Consider the following 18,677-nt stretch of genomic DNA (forward strand, 5'->3'; position numbering starts at 1 on the left):
TTCGATTAGTTTACTTGACGCCGTTTGCACGGACCGGTTTGACAGCCGCAGAGCATGCCGGGACATGTAGTCAGCTCTCGGCGGTGGCGCTGCGGCAGCTTCCGCTCGGTGCTTGTCACACATGAGCAACATGGCCCCCGGTAGCCGGGCCGCCGCCGCCGCCGCCGCCGCCTCCGCCGCCTTGCTCGTCCTCTCGCTGCTCTGCCTGAGCCGCGCCTCCGTCTCCACCGAGCACTTCTCCGCCCTGACGCTGTTCAACAACGAGCTCCACCGGCAGGGCTGCAGCTCGCTGTCCGAGTGGGAGGAGTACGCGTCCGACTGCGGTAAAGTGCCTCCGCATCGCCCGCCACCTCGACACGTCCTCCCCCCCCCAACCCCACCGGTACTACCGCGGAGGCTCGCCGGCTAGCTCATAGCCGGAGAGCTACCGTTAGCTAGCTAGCTAGGCTAATAACAGCTAATGTCAACAAGCGGTGACGGAGCAGAGGAGATCCGCTCCTGCTGTCACCCCGCCGGAGGTTAAACTGGATTTTAAACCAACAATGGAGGTCAGAGAGTAGAGAGAGAGAGAGAGAGTATTTTAATGAGACTATAACGTTTATAACTTCTTCTCTGGAGAGGTGTGAACCAGACTCCTGTCAAAAAACATGCAGTTTTAGTTCTGCATTCCCTGACAGCAAGTGTGTTGTTGTTAAAAAGATGGTGATGTGCTTCTGTTGTATTCTACACTCACACACATATATATATATATACACACACACAGACACACACTCAGGTATTAGGATAACACCCTGCATAGGAATGTGATGCTCGTGCAGCAGTGTAGAATATATTCTAGTGCTGTTGAATTGTGTTGCATCATTCGGTCCCTCTCGTGTTCACACGTGATGCACTGACAGGTGTGTGTTACTGTTATTCAGCCTGTCAATGAGGAAAAGCTGCATGATAATAACTTCTCTGCTGCAAAGAACCCTCCCCCCTTCATGAAGTTTACAACATTCACTTGTTGTTATACAAATATAATGGAGAGGCTGCTGCTGGTTAAATTGTATGGTTATATTTGAGGATTAAGTTTAATGTGGTCACACACAAAAAAAATTATATCTGACCCCACATCCGTAAAAATGAATCACCACCTCTCTAAAGCAGCCTCAGCAGAAACTGCAGCTACAACCCCAATGAAAGTGGGATTTATTGCAGGATTGCAATATTAGACTGCATTCATTTCTGCTTAGTGTTCCTAATAAACTGCCAACTGGGTATTCATTATGCACAGAGCTGTAGTTTCTGTTAAACTACAGTTTTTATGGCTCCCTGTCTCGTTGCAGTTTGGTAAAAGAGGACTGAGAGAATAGCAACTGGTTGTGCGGGCTGACGTCCTGCAGCTGATCTACTGCTCCGTGGTTGAATGAATGTGTGTTGAACTGCAGAGATATTCCGTTTTGTTAAAATTCCACAGCACTTCTACTTCTTGTATGTTTGCACCCAAGTGAAACATATGTTTGATAATCAGTTCATCTGCTTTTGTTGAGCAAAATGCTCAAACTAGCAGAGTCTCCAATGTGATTGTCTGCTGATACCATTCATCACATGTGATGTTAAACTAAATGTTGGGTTTTTGAAAGCCGGTAGAATAAATTCCACTGTAATAATGAAGAAATGACTGATGAACCGATGTCCTACGTTTTACCACAGATAAATTAAGAGACATGATGTTATGATGGCAGTAGTTTTCTCTGTGTTATGGTAAAATTAGTGCACCTCGCTGTCCATTAACCAAACTGGGAAAACCAGTTCTTTGACTGCCATTTGTTTTAAAACGTATTAATCTATTGTCATACATACAATGGTCTGAAATATGTAAAGATAGTTAAGGTTGTGTTGTGAACGTTTGTCTTTTAGAGTCATCAATTTTACAGTTAGAAGACCCAGACTGTGAGGAGGGAAGCAACCCGCCCTGCGAGTCAGTCTTCTCTCTTAATGCAGAGAAAATCCTGGTGAGAACACACACACACACACAGACACACACAGACACACACACACAGACACATGCAAATCAACAGACACCGTGTGTCGAAGATAGTTTAAAATAGTTTGAATCCAAGCTGAAAAATATTGCTTGACTGGTGGAAGTTTCAACTCTGCTGCACCTCAGACTTTCAGCATTTGTGGTTTTGTGTGATCAGGACTTTGTTGCACTTGTAGAAGCACTGGAGACCAAGTCATATAATATTTTTAAAGCCTGAAAGTGAATATTTTTTGGACGAAGTTGAAATTTGGACGCGCATGTGTGGAAAAGAGAAACAGACCTCTGACATTTGACTGAATGCCAGTGGCTGATGATTTAGCTGCTGTTCCTTGTTCTGCTCGACCTATCTGATTATCTACACAAAATGCTGCCACAGCAACATTTGCACACACTTGCATCCTGTTATGGTAAACACATTGCTCGGTGTCACCTTGAGAGATGCTGAAAGGCTCGTTTAAAAAACCTTTTATCTTGCAGAAATGTCCTTGATAGATGTTTTCATCCACTTCTCTGCTGGTGTCACTCGATTGTAACACTTTCAAAGAAACAGAAAACAGGTTTTAAGCGACTCCAGCCTTGAGACTTAGTGTTGTGATCTCGTAATCTTCTGTTCTTTCACTTTGTCAAAGTGACAGTTTTGTAGTTTCCTTCCTGTGCCGTCCCCTGAAGTTTCGTATATATATATTTTTTTCTCCATCTCTTGCAGAACCAGGCCAAGTTGTTTATAGAGCAGAAGAAAATCCCCTTCCCCGTGGTTAACCACAACACAAATGAAGAACTTGGTAAGTTAGAAAGTTCATCGTACAGGATGTATCACAAACCAAAAATATTTCTGCAGAACTGAATGGTTTGGATTCATCATCATCTGTCCTCTCGTTGCAGCTATAGGCTACGTTTTGATCGGCAACGGTCTTTATGATGAAGCCATCAAACATTTCTCCCTCTTACTTCAGGTTTGTCTGCATCCAGTTAACTTACGACAACCGCCTTCTGCTAATATTCACTTAAAATACACCTGTCAGGAAAGAAGGATGTTCCTTCATCACATATGGAAAAAACACTCAACTCTGCTTCTTTCAAATTAAAGACTGTTTATAAAGATGGACGACATGACAGGTCTAAACCACGTGTGTGGCTGGCTGTAGCATTAGAACTAAAATGTCAAAGCACGTGTCAAGTAAGCAAACAAATATGGTTTCTGTCATTTAAGATAGTCCTCATCAGTCTGAGATGTTTAATGTGATAAAAACCCAGTTGATGGGTTAAACCAATAATATTTTCTAAATGATTAATGTCTTTTTTTTACAGGGTGACCCGGAGCTGGTCAGTGCCATTTATGGGAGAGGGATAGCTTATGGAAAGAAAAGTCTGCAGGTGAGTTCAAATATAACTACACAGGAGAGCGAGGTATATTTTAGTTTCATTCATTTCTCTATGTTTTGCCACTTGGCTCTGTGTTTTATGGGCCTGTAATTTCTCTACATCTTCCCCCTCTGGAATGAAAATGAGCAACATAAATACAGAACGTTTACTTATCAAGCATTAAAATACAAATGAAATGTGCCGCATGAATTCAAGTCATTTACAGCGTCATAAACTGAATGATTAGGTTGTAATTAAAGTCAAGTCAGTGAAGAGTTAGCTTCAAAAGAAAACACATAATTAAGGTGTTTTGATTATTCATATCAGTTGATTCATATTTCACACGTCTTCATATTGTTTGATTTTAATTCATTTTCCTCTTCATGTTTAGTTTTGTGCCAAAACAGTCAAATCTAAAAACTGATTTAAACAATTCTACACATTTTCTGAAGCCCACAGCTTTATTCTGCAGACTAGGAAGTTTTATGTGAATGCATTTAGTTGTATTTGTCTCAGTAATGGAATCCTGAATTTTGGTGACAACAGCAGTTTCAGGCGAAAACCCACAATAACTCAGTGTGATATTCAATAAGAGCAAATTCAATCTGCCATGACTCTGCAGCTCTGGACGTGTTCCCCTGCAGAAACAAATGTTGATGGCTGTTTTTAGCCGTCGGTGCATTAAACATGTATATACACATAAACATTGTACCGATAAAATATAACTGACTTCGCTCTGTCCCTTTGCCAGGACATAAAGAATGCTGACTTGGCTTTGTACGAGCTCAACAGAGTCATCACGCTGGAGCCAAACTGGCCAGAAGTCTACGAACAGAGAGCAGAGGTAAGAGCCGAACCTGCTCAGAGGTTTCCAATAATCATAAAAAGGTACTCTAAACGCTCCGGTAGAGTTTTTAATTGACACAACACCCTTTACAGTCTCCAGCTCTTGGCACCGATGGATCTAATGTTGCTGATAAAACCATTAAACTGGTTTCTGAGCTGTTTGTGACCTGAAATGGATCATTAAATACCAGAGTGTCCGATCAGGTTTATGTTTAGATGTCTAATCAGCTGCTCTATTCATAGCGGGATTTGCACAGACTGATATTATCTCTGATGTAAGTAGAGATTATCAATGTTGTAAACAGCAGAAACTATGTTGCGTCATGTTTATGGATTGTGCGCAGCCTAAAGAGAAGAGGACGCTCTGAAGTCCAAGTCACCGTTGTTTCTCAGGGTTGAACGAGGGTTGATGGGTACTGTGGGCCAGAGGGGTACTGTGGGCCAGAGGGGTAGTGTGGGCCAGAGGGGTAGTGTGGGCCAGAGGGGTAGTGTGGGCCAGAGGGGTACTGTGGGCCAGAGGGGTACTGTGGGCCAGAGGTGTACTGTGGGCCAGAGGGGTACTGTGGGCCAGAGGTGTACTGTGGGCCAGGGCACGTAGGGATTTTAAAGGTGAGGAGGAAGGTTTTGTAAAGAATGCAGAAGTTGACAGGAAGCCAATGATGATGGATGAGGGGGTGGGGGTGATGTGCTGCCAGGGCTTCGTAAGGGTGAGAACCCTGGCAGCTGAGTGCTGGACATACTGGAGCCTGTCCACGTCCTTGGACATGACATTTAGTATTTACTTGGCTTCCGTTGTGTCTTTAGATCCTGTCTCCTCTGGGTCGTATCAGTGAGGCTCTGGGCGATCTGACCAAAGCCATCCAGCTGCAGCCGTCCGCTCGACTCTACAGACACAGAGGAACGCTGCTCTTCATTTCAGAGGTTTGGTGATTAAGCTCCCTCTATGTGCATGTTTGTGAACATTTGAGTGTGTGCGCTGACGCTGTGTTGCTCCTTCCCACCAGGACTACGTGGCAGCTATGGAGGACTTCCAGCAGTCTTTAGAGCTGAAGAAGAATCAGCCCATCGCCATGCTTTATAAGGGCCTCACCTTCTTCCACAGAGGCATGCTCAAGGTGAGTTCTTCTTTTGAGCCACTTGGAATATTTATTTTTATGCTTTGATTATTCATTAATGTTTAAACATTTGTTTTTGCCAACTTAAAGTGCAAAATGACTGGAAATGTTTCCCTTAGAGGCCTTTCTTAACTCTTAACTACAGTACGGACACAAATCTTCATGGAAATCCATTTAAAAAAGAGAACAATTGAAAGGAGTTTTCTTGAGTAAGATAAACAGATTGTTGTTCACGATCAGTTATGAGATGGACGAAGCAGAAGCTCATTGTGTTGCTTGCATGCTCCGTGTTCTACTTTCTGAGTCTGGGTTTTGAACCTGATTTTCACAAATGACCACATCGTGCAGTCTGTTCTGCAAAATGTCTGAACGACCCGCTGAGTCACAACTTACGCTCTTGATGTTCCTTATTGCAGTTTCCTTTTTTTGTTGGCAGTGTGTGAAAGGTTGCTGTGTTTTCTCTCATCAGGAAGCTATCGAGACTTTCAAAGAGGCACTGAAGTTCAAGCCTGACTTCATAGATGCATATAAGAGCCTAGGTCAGGCGTACAGGTACAGCAGCGCTATTGTTTCTGGATTTCAAACTTGTATGGAAAAATTCAGTTTGTCCTTTTTATTCCGGGATATGAGAGTCACACCTTTCATGCTTTACTTACCAGCTCTTTTGGTGTCTTCTTCCTCTTTTCAGAGAGCTGGGTGATTTTGAGTCAGCTATGGAGAGTTTCCAGAAAGCTCTCATGTTGAACCAGAACCACATCCAGTCTCTCCAGCTCCGAGGCATGATGCTCTACCACCACGGCTCCCTGCAGGAGGCCATAGGCAACTTCAAGGTAGAGGAGTTCACAAGATTCATCCAAACTGCACTTTGAGCCGCAGGAATAAACTCCAGCTTCAGCAACAGATGCACAGTTCACTCCTCGTGTCCTCTTGTTCGGTCTTTCCTCAGAGGTGTCTTCAGTTGGAGCCCTATAACGAGGTGTGCCAGTACATGAAGGGGTTGAGCCACGTGGCCATGGGGCAGTTCTACGAGGGGATCAAAGCTCAGACTAAAGTCATGTTGAACGATCCTCTGCTGGGACAGAAGGCCAGCTCTGAATACCTCAAAGTGAAGTACCTCAGAGGTGGGTGTTTCCCCTCACGCTATATATTCAGTTTAGCAGAGTTTATGTTTAGTGTATTCAAACGGTCAGTGATGATGAACAAGTCTTCTGACTGAAACAAATCCCTGGTGGTTGTTATTTTAGGTGATGTCTTATATTCTCTCTCTGCTTTGCTTTTCGTTTTGTTTTTCTGCCAGAGTACTCTCGCTACCTGCACTCCCACCTGGACATCCCAGTAGCGGAATACAACGTGGACCAGGATTTACCAGGAAACTTCAAGAATCACTGGGCCAAGAACCTGCCTTTTCTAATAGAAGACTATGAAGAGCAGCCCGGCCTGCAGCCACATATCAAGTAGGTCACACACTGGTTTTTATTCCTTGTCCCTGTTAACGTAGCCCTGAGATCAAAACGCAAACGAAACCACACACAGGGAAGATTGGTTGGTTTTATTTGAAGATCTTACAGGTTGCCCTTCGCTTCACCTCCAGCTCGTCTTCTGTAGGAAATCTGGTTCCATCACCACCCAAATATCTTGAGCTGCAGTTGGAAGCAATTTTTCTGAGCTCAGAGCTGAGGCAGTCAGAGTCTAGTGGTTGAAAGCAAACACCTGCGGTCTTTCCTCATGACATTAATGCCCAAGTGTTTTTATGCCTCTGTCAGCAAAATGAAAATAGTTTCTTTGGTCTCATAAAGACGTTTCAGAGGTTTGACAGGTAGCCGCAGTAGAAGTAAAATCTGCTCACTTCTCGTATAAGCTTTGATGAAGTTCATCCTCTGTGTCATCCTCTCCTCTCTGTGGTTTGCAGGGACGTGCTGCCGCAGAACTTCGACAGCTACAGCAGCGAAGTTCAGAAACTGATATGCACGGCCGACCATCTGGGGGCGCTAATGCAATATGACACTCCTGGTTTCCTACCGAACAGGAGAATACACAGAGGTGCCGGTGACAAACGCTGCCGCTCATAAAGATCATTTAGGTGTAAATAACGGGGGTAAATAAATAATGTACATCTCTTTTTCAGCCATGGGTTTAGCAACGCTGGAGGTCATGCAGGCCATGCATCGAACATGGAGCAACTCCAAAGTGCGAGTCAACGGCAAGACCAGGCAAATGCAGTGGAGAGACATGTTTGATATAGCTGTTAAATGGAGAAGGTGAGATAACAACTAAAAACAAAACTATTCAAAGGGCAAATTACTTTAAATAAAGATGTGGCGTAATAAACTTTATAGACTGATGTAATTTGACAGTTTAATACGGTGACGACAGATATTTTACTGACCAAAGAAAGACATTTTAGTTTTAAATTACTGTTAAAGTAGTAGTGCTGCTGTGGTTTGGAAGGATTGACTATTACCAAAACACATAAAAATGTGAGTCTACGTATTCCAGGAGACGTTCAGGAGCAACTGTTGAATCGTAATTGTCTCCGGGAAATTAACCTTAAAACCCAAAAGATTTAGGGATGAAGACAAATGTTCAATATATGAGTCTTCCATAAAAATGATAGATCATTCTAGATTTCAGCCATTTTCACGATATGATCATAGAAAATAACAAAGGAAACCTTTTAGTTATTGAATTTCACCGTTGGCAAACTAAACAGGTTTCTCTGTGTGTGCTCGTAGGATCGCTGATCCAGACCAGCCTGTTTTGTGGTTAGACCAGATGCCTGCCAGGAGTCTCAGCCGAGGCTTCAACAATCACATCAACCTCATCAGGTAACGAGCTGATCCCCCCCGAGGATGTGCTCAGACTCTCATGAGTCCCTCGTGTGACTTGAATTTCCTCGTGTCCTCGACCTTTGGGTTCATCTCATCGGTTTAGCCCCAAAAATTTGTGTTTAAAATTCCAATTTTCACTTCCTGTGGTCTTGTTCCTGACATGTTGACTCCTGCCACCATGTTGACATGCCTTTTGATCTTTCTTCTCTTTCCTCAGGGGACAGATTATCAACATCCGATACCTGGCTTACTTTGACAACATCCTGGACTTTATCAAAGACAGAATACTGGTGTACCACGGGTGAACTACAGCTAAACCTCTTTCCTTTCATTCACTGACAAACTGCCGTTGTGTTAATACGCTCGCCACTTCCTACAAGGGAGCATCATGTAAATTACTCTGGGCTGTTTTCATTTCACAGGAAAGTGTTGAGGAAGTATGTGAATGTTTTTATATCTGTTTTTTCAGCGTCTTTGTGACAAATATGTGTTAATAATGTCTCACAGGGCGTACAACCCCAGAGGTTTACTAGAAGTCCGACAGGCTCTTGAAAATGTCAACAAAGTAGAAGATCTTCTGCCCATAATGAAGGTAAAGAGGAGGGAAATACAGGAACAAAAGTAATGTTGGAGCAAATTAACCGAAGATGCAGTAGATTTAGTCTCAAATTTATATTTAATATATTGCAAAACATCATCGTTCAGCATCAAAAACCCAGGAAGGTTATGTGTGTGTGTGTTTTTTGTGTTTATTTTCTGAAGCAGTTCAACAGTAAAACCAGAGATGGCTTCACAGTCAACTCCAAGGTTCCGAGCATGAAGGATGCTGGGAAAGAGTACGATGGTTTTACCATCACCATCACCGGAGACAGGCAAGATTTTTTTTTTTTTTCATTTTATAGTTTTATACACTCGCTTCATCACGCTGAAGAAAATCTGTTGAAATTAAAATGATCAGTGCAGCAGACAACTTCAGAAACTACATTGAATCTACTGGGTCCAGATTTTAAATCGATCCTGAACCAAATTTCAGATCTAATTTAGATTTTATTCGTTTTTTTTCTCTTCTGTTGTGCTGAAGATTTCCAGTTAATTTGGATCATAACGACTGAAGAAGCTGAAGTGACGTCTGATTAGTTAAATTCTTGCCCTGTGTATTGTTTTCTGTGTTTCAGGGTGGGCAACATGTTGTTCTCAGTGGAGACGCAGACGACAGAAGAGCGAACCCAGCAGTACCAGTCAGAGATCGAGTCCATCTATAAAGACCTCACAGCCAAAGGAAAAGCGTTAATGCTCTCCACAGAACTGGGGGTAAGATTTAACCTGGATTCTTTTTCCCAAGTTTTTATCTTCCTGTAAATTAAGAATGTTTAAAATTTGGTTCTGTTTCTGTCAAACAAGTAATTGTAAGATGTCATGTTGACGTTTTAGAAAAAAGAGTCTGTCTCTTCTCTGTTTCTCCATTTTATGACATTTCATGAACAAAAAGGGGGAAAAAATATTTATTTGAAAGTTTTTCCACCTCTGGTTTCTTCTCCTCTGCAGGGATATCACAGATTTCAGTTCTCTAGACAGGAAATTAATTCTTTGAGCAGAATGTATTCATCTTTTTACACGTTCATGTCTCACCTCAGTGAGTATCAGAGAAATTTTATCACACCCTTATAGAAATGAGAAATCAACACTGCTGGGAATCAACCCGTCCCCTGTTCCTGCTATTATCTCATTTACACAGATAACACAACACTTCTCCTGTTGTAACTACAGGACATAGATATTCACTCTGAAACTGATACCTGCAACAAAACAAACGTTCATCTCGTCTCGTTCTGTCTGCAGCCCTGAGTGTGTGTCTGGATAAAGTGTAAATGAAGGAGACGTGTCTGTAGAAACAGTTTGTCTGTACAGCTGACTCTGATTTGTTCTGTCAGGATGCAGACGCCTTGTGTAACCTCATCCTCTCCTTGGTTTATTACTTCTGCAACCTCATGCCCCTCTCCAGAGGATCCAGGTAAATTCTGTTGAAACAGCTTTAAATAAACGACGAGGGACGGTGAGTTGATGCGTCTCCGTGATGTGTGTGTGTGTCCTCAGCGTGGTGGCGTACTCAGTTGTGATGGGGGCGCTGATGGCCAGCGGGAAAGAGGTCGTCGGTAGGATCCCTAAAGGAAAGGTAACGATGAAGCCCCTTCACATTCGTGTCGGTTCTCATGTCTGAGTCTTCTGAACCGTTTGGGTTGGGTTCGTTTCAGCTGGTGGATTTTGAAGCTATGACCACACCCAGTCCAGAGAGCTTCAGTAAAACAGCAAAGATCTGGATGAATCTTAAAAGGTGGGGAGTTCTTCTTCAAACCTTTCCTTTACTTTCCTTTCCTTTCCTTATTTTTCCTTTCCTTGACTTACCTTACCTTAACTTCACAACTTTACCTTTCCTTTCCTCTCCTTATCCTTCCTTTCCTTGTCTCACCTCACATCTCTTCTTCCTCCTCAGTTTACCGAGCTGGTACCAGAGTCTTCCATCCGTGGCAGAGACGTTCCCGTCGACCAGAACGATGATCGAGGTTCTAAACACAGACTCGTCTTCACACTGTCCAAAGAAGTCTTAACGACTTCTGGAGGCGGGTCTGTTCGCTAAAGTCTTAAAGATAGAGCTTCTACACTGGGCAGAACAACGTGACTTTTATTTCTTCCTCAACCCAAACTGAACCGGACTCAAATCAACTCGGCTTTAATGATTATTATTTGAATTTTAAAAAAGAAGATCAGACCATTATTTGTTTTTTCCAATTAAAACTTTGATTAGTTTAATTTCCAAACACACTCCTGCTTTGTTCTCTGTCATCTTCCCTTCAACGCTTCTTCGCACACGACTCCTAACATCGCAGCTGGGAAGTTTTTTTTTTCAAATTTGCTTTAATTCTATTTAAATCACCACCACAGTCAACAGCAAAGAGCCACAGTTAGTGAGACCTTTCTTTAATTGGATAATTAGATCTCGAGCAGGAAGGAACAAATACTACCAAGTCCACCCAAATATGACAGAATCCAAAACGTGGTTTTCTGTTGAAGCTTCTCGGATCCACGCTGATTTATTTCTAAGTATATATTTTCATAAAGTTTAATAGCGGATCAGTTTTAACGAGAACTGAATATTTGGCGTCTTTCACAACGATACTTTGAGTTGGTCTTTGTGTTTCCAGACTGAGAAATGACAGAGAGCATTGAAGCAGGATGTGTCCGTTAGTTTGGCTGAAACCTGATTCTCTCTCTCTCGCTCTCTCTCCCTCTCGCTCTCTCTCTCTCTCGCTCGCTCGCTCTCTCTCTCTCGGCCTGACGCTCAAACACCCAAAGCACAAAACTCATCAGCACGAACAATCTGTCATCGCACAGACAAAATCCCTAGTTTTAGTTCACCACGAATGTTGAATTTTCATCTTCATGTCTGGTTATTTAAGTTTTGAATCGACGCTGTTACGTATTAAAGTTTTTTTTAATTTAACGTTGAAGATCGTAATTGGCACTTTAAACTTCTGCCTCTTCAAACCGCTGCTGTGCTCCAGCCTGTCAGCAGAGAAGGAGCTGAGGGATTTTCAAGAGACAAGAAACAAAACCTCGGCGGTTGAATTCCACTGTGGATCCTCGTAGCTAGTGTCTCTTCTTAGTTTGTTTTCTCAACGCTCGCAGTGGAAGTGTCACTTCTCTTTTCTTGGGCTGAACTTCTGGTTTCTTTTACTGTGACCAGTGACGGGTTGGTACAAAGAAGAGTTTCTGAACTGAAGCAAGAGTGACAGTCAGAGATTTTAGAGAAAGTTCGGAGATATTGACAAACGAGACAATCAATCAATTTATAATTCATAATTAACTTGAAAAAGAAAATAACCATTGATTTTTATTAAATTCTATATTACCTTTAAAATATAATGAGCAACGATTGATCCTCCAGTAGAAGCCACAAAATAAGAGCTCCTGAATGTTCCCTGACTTCTCTGACTGGTTTATCTTGTTGAGGATTAATTAAAAGTGAAATAGAAAAGCACACAGCAACTGTTATTTCCTTTGCGATCATTCCTTAAACCTGCTTTGAAAGACATCTCAACAAGCTCACAGATATCTAACTCACTGGATTTTTATAGTTTTCATGGAATTACACTGATGTTTTATGAAAATGTGTTTAAATCTGGAAAACTCGTGTGAGGGAAGATGTGACGTGCAGTAACCTCATGAAACTGAACGCTGAAGGGTCTGAGGCTACGTGTGCGGCTGCTGTCGGATATTTGAACGACTCGTCAATCTGAGTTTAAGCACAAGGAGAAAAGTGCTCATTTCAAAGTATTGAGTCCCTCGAACAAATTTCATTTCCTTCTTATTTAAACGTTTATGATGAAGAGGCCTTTAACATATCACTGAATGTCCAGTTTGTTGATCTTCTCATTCGATCTTTTTCATTTTCCTGCATCACTGACAGTGAATGGCTGACACTGGTTTTGCTTTGTGTCACTTTTCTTTTTCACATCAACGATTGTTCTGATGGGTTTTAATGTTTATCTGTTTTTGCACTGGCTGCTCCAGTCACGAGTCGCTGCAGGGACGAGTGCACGACCTGAAATCTTGAAGCCTAAAACTGGAAGGAGGGAATTTCTTTTTAAATGAATGAGTGAACGAATGTTTTAGTCAATAAAACTGGTTGACAACTTTATCAGCTACTCTTGTCGTCTTTGGGAAACATTTCTGTGTGTGTCTCTCTCTCTCTCTCTGAGTGTGTGTATAACTTTTTATAACTTTTTAGTATTTTTGTACTCGTATGTTTGCACAGTGAAGGAGCGGCTCTATAATTATATTATACACCCTGCTCAATGACAATAAAGGCATTATTCTTCCTGAACCAGATCAACCAGACGGAGTGTTGACATCTAATCCCTGTCACGCTTCTCTCCGACACAATAACGTTTCACTAATCAGCTTTGTGACGTTTGAATTTTCCTCCGGGGATTAATAAAAGATTTCTGATTCTGATTATTCTCATATAGATGTATTTTTGTATGTGTGTGTGTTTATATAGAACTATGTGTGCATGTGTATGAGTTTATATTAATATAAAGTATATATACACTTATATGTTTATAGATAATTTACATATAAAGTGTATAAATACGTTAATGTCTGTTTAAGTAATTATGCATGTTTATTTAAATATTCATTGAAAAAAAAAAATCTGCTGACGCGCATGCGCCTCATACACACGCACGTCTCTTCCGTGATGTCGTCCTGTGAACGCGCCTGAGTCTCGTGCTGCAGTATAATAAACGAGCTGCAGCAGAATACCCTGTGGACGTGAACATGGCTGCAGATGTGGACACGGTGGCGAGCGGACTCGGTCTCTTGGTTAATTTAGGTCAAGTTCTTCTGCAGGAAGCTCAGAAGGACGCAGCAGGTGAGACTCGTGTGGAACCAGACTCCGTTTACAATTTAACCGTTTTAACGATTTGATTCATTTTGCCGGATATGCGAAAGAACACATTAATCTCCGTTACTGTTGTGAATTGTCAACCGTATTGACAACAGTTTGACGTTGTGTTCGTGAAGTGTTACGCCGAATTGAAGACAAGTTTAAAGTGATGCTGAATTTACGTTTAACTTTGTTGTACAATCAATGTGTTTTCCCCAATATGCATAAGAACTTTAAAATGTGTGAAATCTAAATAGAGTCTGGGACTATAGAAACATTTACCATGCTAAATTGAAGTCACAGACCATGTTACATTTTTAAAGTATTAATATAAAATATAGTTTTATCTGCTAAATGTTAAACGAAGAAAGGAGTGAAACCACCTGGAAAACAAACTTGTGTAAACCAGGTTTGGTGTTTAATTATCTTTCTTACTTGTTCTTTATGGGTTTAAGTTAAATTGCTGAAATATTAAGTTGATTCCGAATTGAAGCATTGATTCCGAATTCATGTTTAATTTAGTTGTAGGACTCAAATCTTGTTCCCAACTAAAACAAAATGGTGGAAGTTATAAAGGAGTCTGGGGTCAAATGTTCATTATGTAGGATTAAACATCAGATCCTGTCCAAAAATTAAGTAACATCATATAACTTTTCACAACTGGGTCACGAGAAGCCTTTTGTTCCTCATATTTAAATAACGTATTTTTTAACTTTCACACTGTGAAGGAGCGGCTCTATAATTATAATATACACCCTGTTCACTGACAATAAAGTTATTCTTCTTCTTCTTGAACCAGATCAACGAGACAAAGTGTTGACATCTAATCCCCGTCACACTTCTCTCCAACACTGTAACGTCTCACTAATCAGCTTTTGTCCATAATGTCGCCCTTTGTCTTCAAACAGCCTCATTGGAGACTTTCGTCCCCGGAAAGATCAGCACGTTATTCGGCCTGATCACCGCAGCAGCAGACTTCCACACGAGGTGAGATATGTTTCCCCGACGGAAACACAATCATGTGACCGACTCTAAATAAAGCTTCATTGTGTAAATCGACAGTTTTAATCTTAAAGGTTCAGTGTGCAACATTCAGGTGAAAGGATCCATTGGCAGAAACTGAATATAAAATAATCCTCGTGATGTTTTTACTTGTGTGTATCATAGAAATTGTACAAGTAGTTTTTTTCTTTACCCTTCGTATTTAAATATTTAATATGTACATCAGGAGCAGGTCCTCTCTACGGAGGCCGCCATGTTTTTTTTTTACAGTAGCCCAGACTGGACAAACTAAACCTTTTTGAGTTTTTATCACAACTGAAGCTGCCGCAGGTTCTCGTTCATGTTTGGAAGTGGAGCGGGAGGTGAGGGGTGTTCAGCTGCAACATGAAACTTCACCACTAGATGTCACTGCATTCCACACACTGAACCTTTAAGTGTCTCGTCTTTTCAAATTGTTTGTTGAGTTAGTGTTTTGTTATTGTTGAGCAGCCTCGGAGTGAAGAAGAAGAGTGAAGCAGAGGCCATCTGGCAGAAGTTTTATCAGTAAGTATATGATCGTGCATATTCTTGATAGATAATCAAATGTTAGTGTGATTTGTCAAAATAAGGGGCGACTCTCCTTCTTGCTAAGACACTGTGATTGTTCACCGTCTTATTGGTTGTCGGTGGAAATGACCCCACCGTGTGTGGACGTCTCTTCATCACACGCTGTCTGTATTTTTGCAGCCATGCAGCAGTGAGGGAGAAGGTGGACGAGCTTCTGCAGCTGGAGGTCTGATACTTTTTTTATTTACTTAACTGTAAATCTTTATACATTTGTGTTAATTCATTATTAATTAATTTAATTGAAGCGTGTAGACGTGATTAAATCAACCTGCTGTTTAAACCCAACTCAATATTCAGTAGAGACCATGACAATATTTATTCAAATTTTGATATAATGCAACCCACTCCCTCATGATTTCATTAAGTAAATAGTTTATCTACCTGTAGCACCTATGATGATGTGGGTTTTTGGGGGGGTCAATGTCAGTTCCTATATTAAAATATATTAGAAATGTACAATCCTGATATATCGGCCGATATATATTTAAAAAATGTCAAACAACTTTATCAAGAAATTGAATTGAGGCTTGATGTTTTACATTTTAACCATAAACATGATGATGAATAAACAGAAATAAAGAGAAACGTCAAATTAACACCAATGCATATCTTTTCTGTATGGATTATTTTGTCCAGCTGTAACTCAGACTGATCTGATTGAAGACTCATTATTCATGGTATGTGTTTGATTGTGTGCAGAGTGAGTGGGACACCTTCCTGGAGGGCGTGGACAAAGATCTGCAGACCACAGACCGACAGCTCTCAGGAGTGAAGACCCCCGACAGTCTGAGCCCCGACGTTACGTTTACTGACGCGCGGAGCGGAAAGTGAGCTCACACACGGCTGCTTACACTCTAACCAGCCTCAGACTAAACATGAGCGTCTGGTAGATGAACAAACCAGCTCAGACCATCAGCTTCTTCCAGTTGGTGTTAAAAGAATCACACTTTCTGTTTTGTTGAAGGAGCGTGACTCTGGGCGAGTACCTGGGTCAGAAGCTGCTGCTGGTTCTCATCAGACATGTCGGATGACTGCCGTGACGGGACCACGTGGCTGAGCTGGAGGCCAGACAGGTCAGTTTACTCTAAACAACCAGGTTCTGTTACTGAGTCGTCACCTCATCCTGCAGCTTCTGGTGATGATCGACAGCTAAAGGGAGGTTACAGGGGTCACGTGATGAATCTGAAAGGATCAACGGGATGGCAGAGAAAGAAATGGTTGTTTATTTAAACTGAATAGAGCAATAGTTCAATAAAAGATTATTTTCCACGTTGGTGGGATCTTTTATTATTTAACTTCTCCAAAAAGCACAGGAGCAAAACTTAAGATTTATAGTTTGATCATTCTGCTGTGTTGTTTGTGAGTGAAAGACAAACTCTGGAGAAAGTCCAGACCCAGTTGTTCAGACGTTCTCCAGAGTTCATGCCTGAAAACAACGTGCGTGTTGAAGTATCTGCTGACGTTCTCTGTTATGTTGGTGTGTGGAAACCGAATAAAGAATCTATCTGTCTCTCAAAAGTCTTTTCTCTTGTAGTGTTTGAATAAATATATTATCTGGGTTGTGTTGCAGTCCGCTCAGTTTCTTTATTTCCGTGTCGTCTACACACTGACTGTTGTGAGTTTTACCTGGAACGTGTTGCTGTAGCCTCACTCCTATATGTGACCACTCACTGTATATTTAAAATAATAAATCTTGTTTATCATTTAAATTGTTTTTTTTATTTTACTTTTCAAGAATAAAGCTGAAATGTCATGAATGACCCTGGTACTCTCCCGTAGTTGGTGTCGACCTTCTGATCTAACTCGAAGCAAAGTGTTGTACTAAGTCGGCTCCAGAAGTTTCTTCTCCTCTGTGGCTCCAAAAGATTCCAACATTTTTTCCATCATGTCTGTGTTCACTCAGCCTTTCAGCCCATTTACCTTCACATAAATTTATATATATATAAAGTAAAAGTGAAAAGCGACAGATGCTTTCGTCTTCTCTGGGTCCTCTGTACCTGATGGTTTTGTTCTGGTTTCCCTGCAGGCTGACCTGGAGGCTCGCTCACTACGGGTCCTGGTCGTTTCTTTCAGCAGCTCAGAGGGAGCTCGGCTGTGGCTCGAACAGACGGGATGTAACTTTGACATGATGCTGGATCCACAGAGAGAGGTCAGCCTGTGTTTCTTCTTCCTCATCAACTTTCTAAAACATTTTCAGTTGGACTCTTAGCCAACTTAGCCAAAGCATCTCAATCGCCCCCCCCTGGTGGCAGGCCCTATATAGACCGTAAACCATGCCTCCTCCATGTTAGTGGATGGGACCAAACTAAAAAGCCAAAAGCTACTGCGCAGACTCTGGCTCCCAATGACCTCATCAGTGTAAGATGTATCTGGGATGTTTTAGCTCATTTTCCGGACAGTGGGTAAAAGGTCTGTGACTCCGACTCACCGCAGTGAGCTGAGGGAACCAGATGATCGAGCAGCTGTTTGATAATGTGTGTCATAAAAGTTTTGCACGCTCCAAAACTTTTATTCGGAAAAAGTCAGAGTCTCTAGGTGTGAGAAGATGTGAGATGGAAATAAAGGCAATGAACCAAAATATGGAGACGGAGAAGATTTTCCACATTTTCAGATCTACAGGAGATTTGGCCTCGGCTCGTCCTACGCCAAGGTTCTGAAGTTCGGCTTCCTGCTGCAGTACTCACATTACAGAGCTGAGGACATAGACGTCCCCGACATCCCCCCTCGCCTGCTGGAGGACCTGTTCCAGGTAAAAGACTGTTAGACGTCCAGATTATTCAAAATCTCAAAGCAAATCAACTGTTAATAAGATAAAAAACGTACTGATTTATGTGTTTTAATCCTTTCAGATGGGAGGAGACTTTTTACTGGATGAAGCAGGACACGTGCTTTTTTCGCACCCGTGCAAAAACCCCGAGGACAGGCCGACTGTGACGGACATCCTGCAGGTGGCGGACGCCGTGGAGTGCTCAGCCGTCTCTGCGTTGAACCAACAGTACGTGGCCTTAAAGCTGTGACACGCGTGTGAACGTTTTGACGACACAGGGTGAAACACGTCACTGACACCACAGAGGGAGAGCGGCTCTTCGTCTCACGTGAATGAAGTCACGTCTTGCTCTCATGACGCCATGAAAAGACGTGATCGATGAAAAACCGTACGACGAGGACGTCTGCTCTTCTCTGTGGTGTCACTGTTGTGATGGCAACTTTTTAGATTTAGTAGAACTACTTGATTGCATTGTCCCTGATTTATATCCAAATTTAAATACTTATTCTACGTAAGTATAATTTTTCTCTATAAAAAAGATTCTGATGAAGCAAAACTGTCTTTTTAACCTTTTAGCCCTTTTTAATTAATCACAAAATGAAGCTGTAAACCTGTAGAAAAAAAATGTATTAAACATTTACATTCAGACATTTATGTACATCGCCCTCTGATTTTA

The 18,677-nt window shown here is 41.8% G+C and overlaps 2 protein-coding genes across 3 annotated transcripts; both read left to right on the top strand.

Annotated features, from left to right (window-relative positions):
• The first annotated feature begins 3 nt into the window (after positions 1-3).
• ttc13 (tetratricopeptide repeat domain 13) lies at positions 4-12,876 on the top strand. 2 transcript variants are annotated; one of them, XM_020103730.2, is made up of 23 exons: positions 4-323; positions 1,903-1,997; positions 2,736-2,811; positions 2,912-2,982; positions 3,338-3,403; positions 4,143-4,235; positions 5,042-5,158; positions 5,242-5,352; positions 5,822-5,904; positions 6,041-6,182; positions 6,299-6,473; positions 6,650-6,806; positions 7,262-7,392; positions 7,478-7,610; positions 8,085-8,177; positions 8,398-8,481; positions 8,688-8,772; positions 8,946-9,052; positions 9,356-9,491; positions 10,112-10,191; positions 10,275-10,353; positions 10,433-10,512; positions 10,672-12,876. In XM_020103730.2, the coding sequence occupies exons 1-23, from the start codon at positions 122-124 to the stop codon at positions 10,784-10,786; spliced, it is 2,511 nt and encodes an 836-aa protein (XP_019959289.2). In that variant the 5' UTR covers positions 4-121; the 3' UTR covers positions 10,787-12,876. The 2 variants fall into 2 exon arrangements, with proteins under 2 accessions (XP_019959289.2, XP_019959288.2); XM_020103729.2 differs by having other exon boundaries at positions 16-323; positions 8,943-9,052.
• A 544-nt stretch (positions 12,877-13,420) lies between these two features.
• Positions 13,421-18,649, top strand: selenol (selenoprotein L). Its single transcript, XM_020103701.2, has 9 exons — positions 13,421-13,611; positions 14,535-14,613; positions 15,118-15,171; positions 15,355-15,400; positions 15,934-16,061; positions 16,199-16,307; positions 17,261-17,383; positions 17,846-17,983; positions 18,084-18,649. Exons 1-9 carry the CDS (start codon positions 13,518-13,520, stop codon positions 18,249-18,251), a joined length of 939 nt encoding a protein of 312 aa, XP_019959260.2. The 5' UTR covers positions 13,421-13,517; the 3' UTR covers positions 18,252-18,649.
• The last annotated feature ends 28 nt before the right edge of the window (positions 18,650-18,677 follow it).

This window comes from Paralichthys olivaceus, chromosome 19, assembly GCF_024713975.1.
Source record: "Paralichthys olivaceus isolate ysfri-2021 chromosome 19, ASM2471397v2, whole genome shotgun sequence".
Lineage (NCBI taxonomy): Eukaryota > Metazoa > Chordata > Actinopteri > Pleuronectiformes > Paralichthyidae > Paralichthys > Paralichthys olivaceus.

Coding starts and splice junctions, on each gene's coding strand:
- ttc13 (XM_020103729.2), top strand. CDS start 122: ATGAGCAACATGGCCCCCGGTAGCCGGGCCGCCGCCGCCGCCGCCGCC. Junction 324..1,902: donor GGAGTACGCGTCCGACTGCG/GTAAAGTGCCTC, acceptor TTTGTCTTTTAG/AGTCATCAATTTTACAGTTA. Junction 1,998..2,735: donor TTAATGCAGAGAAAATCCTG/GTGAGAACACAC, acceptor CATCTCTTGCAG/AACCAGGCCAAGTTGTTTAT.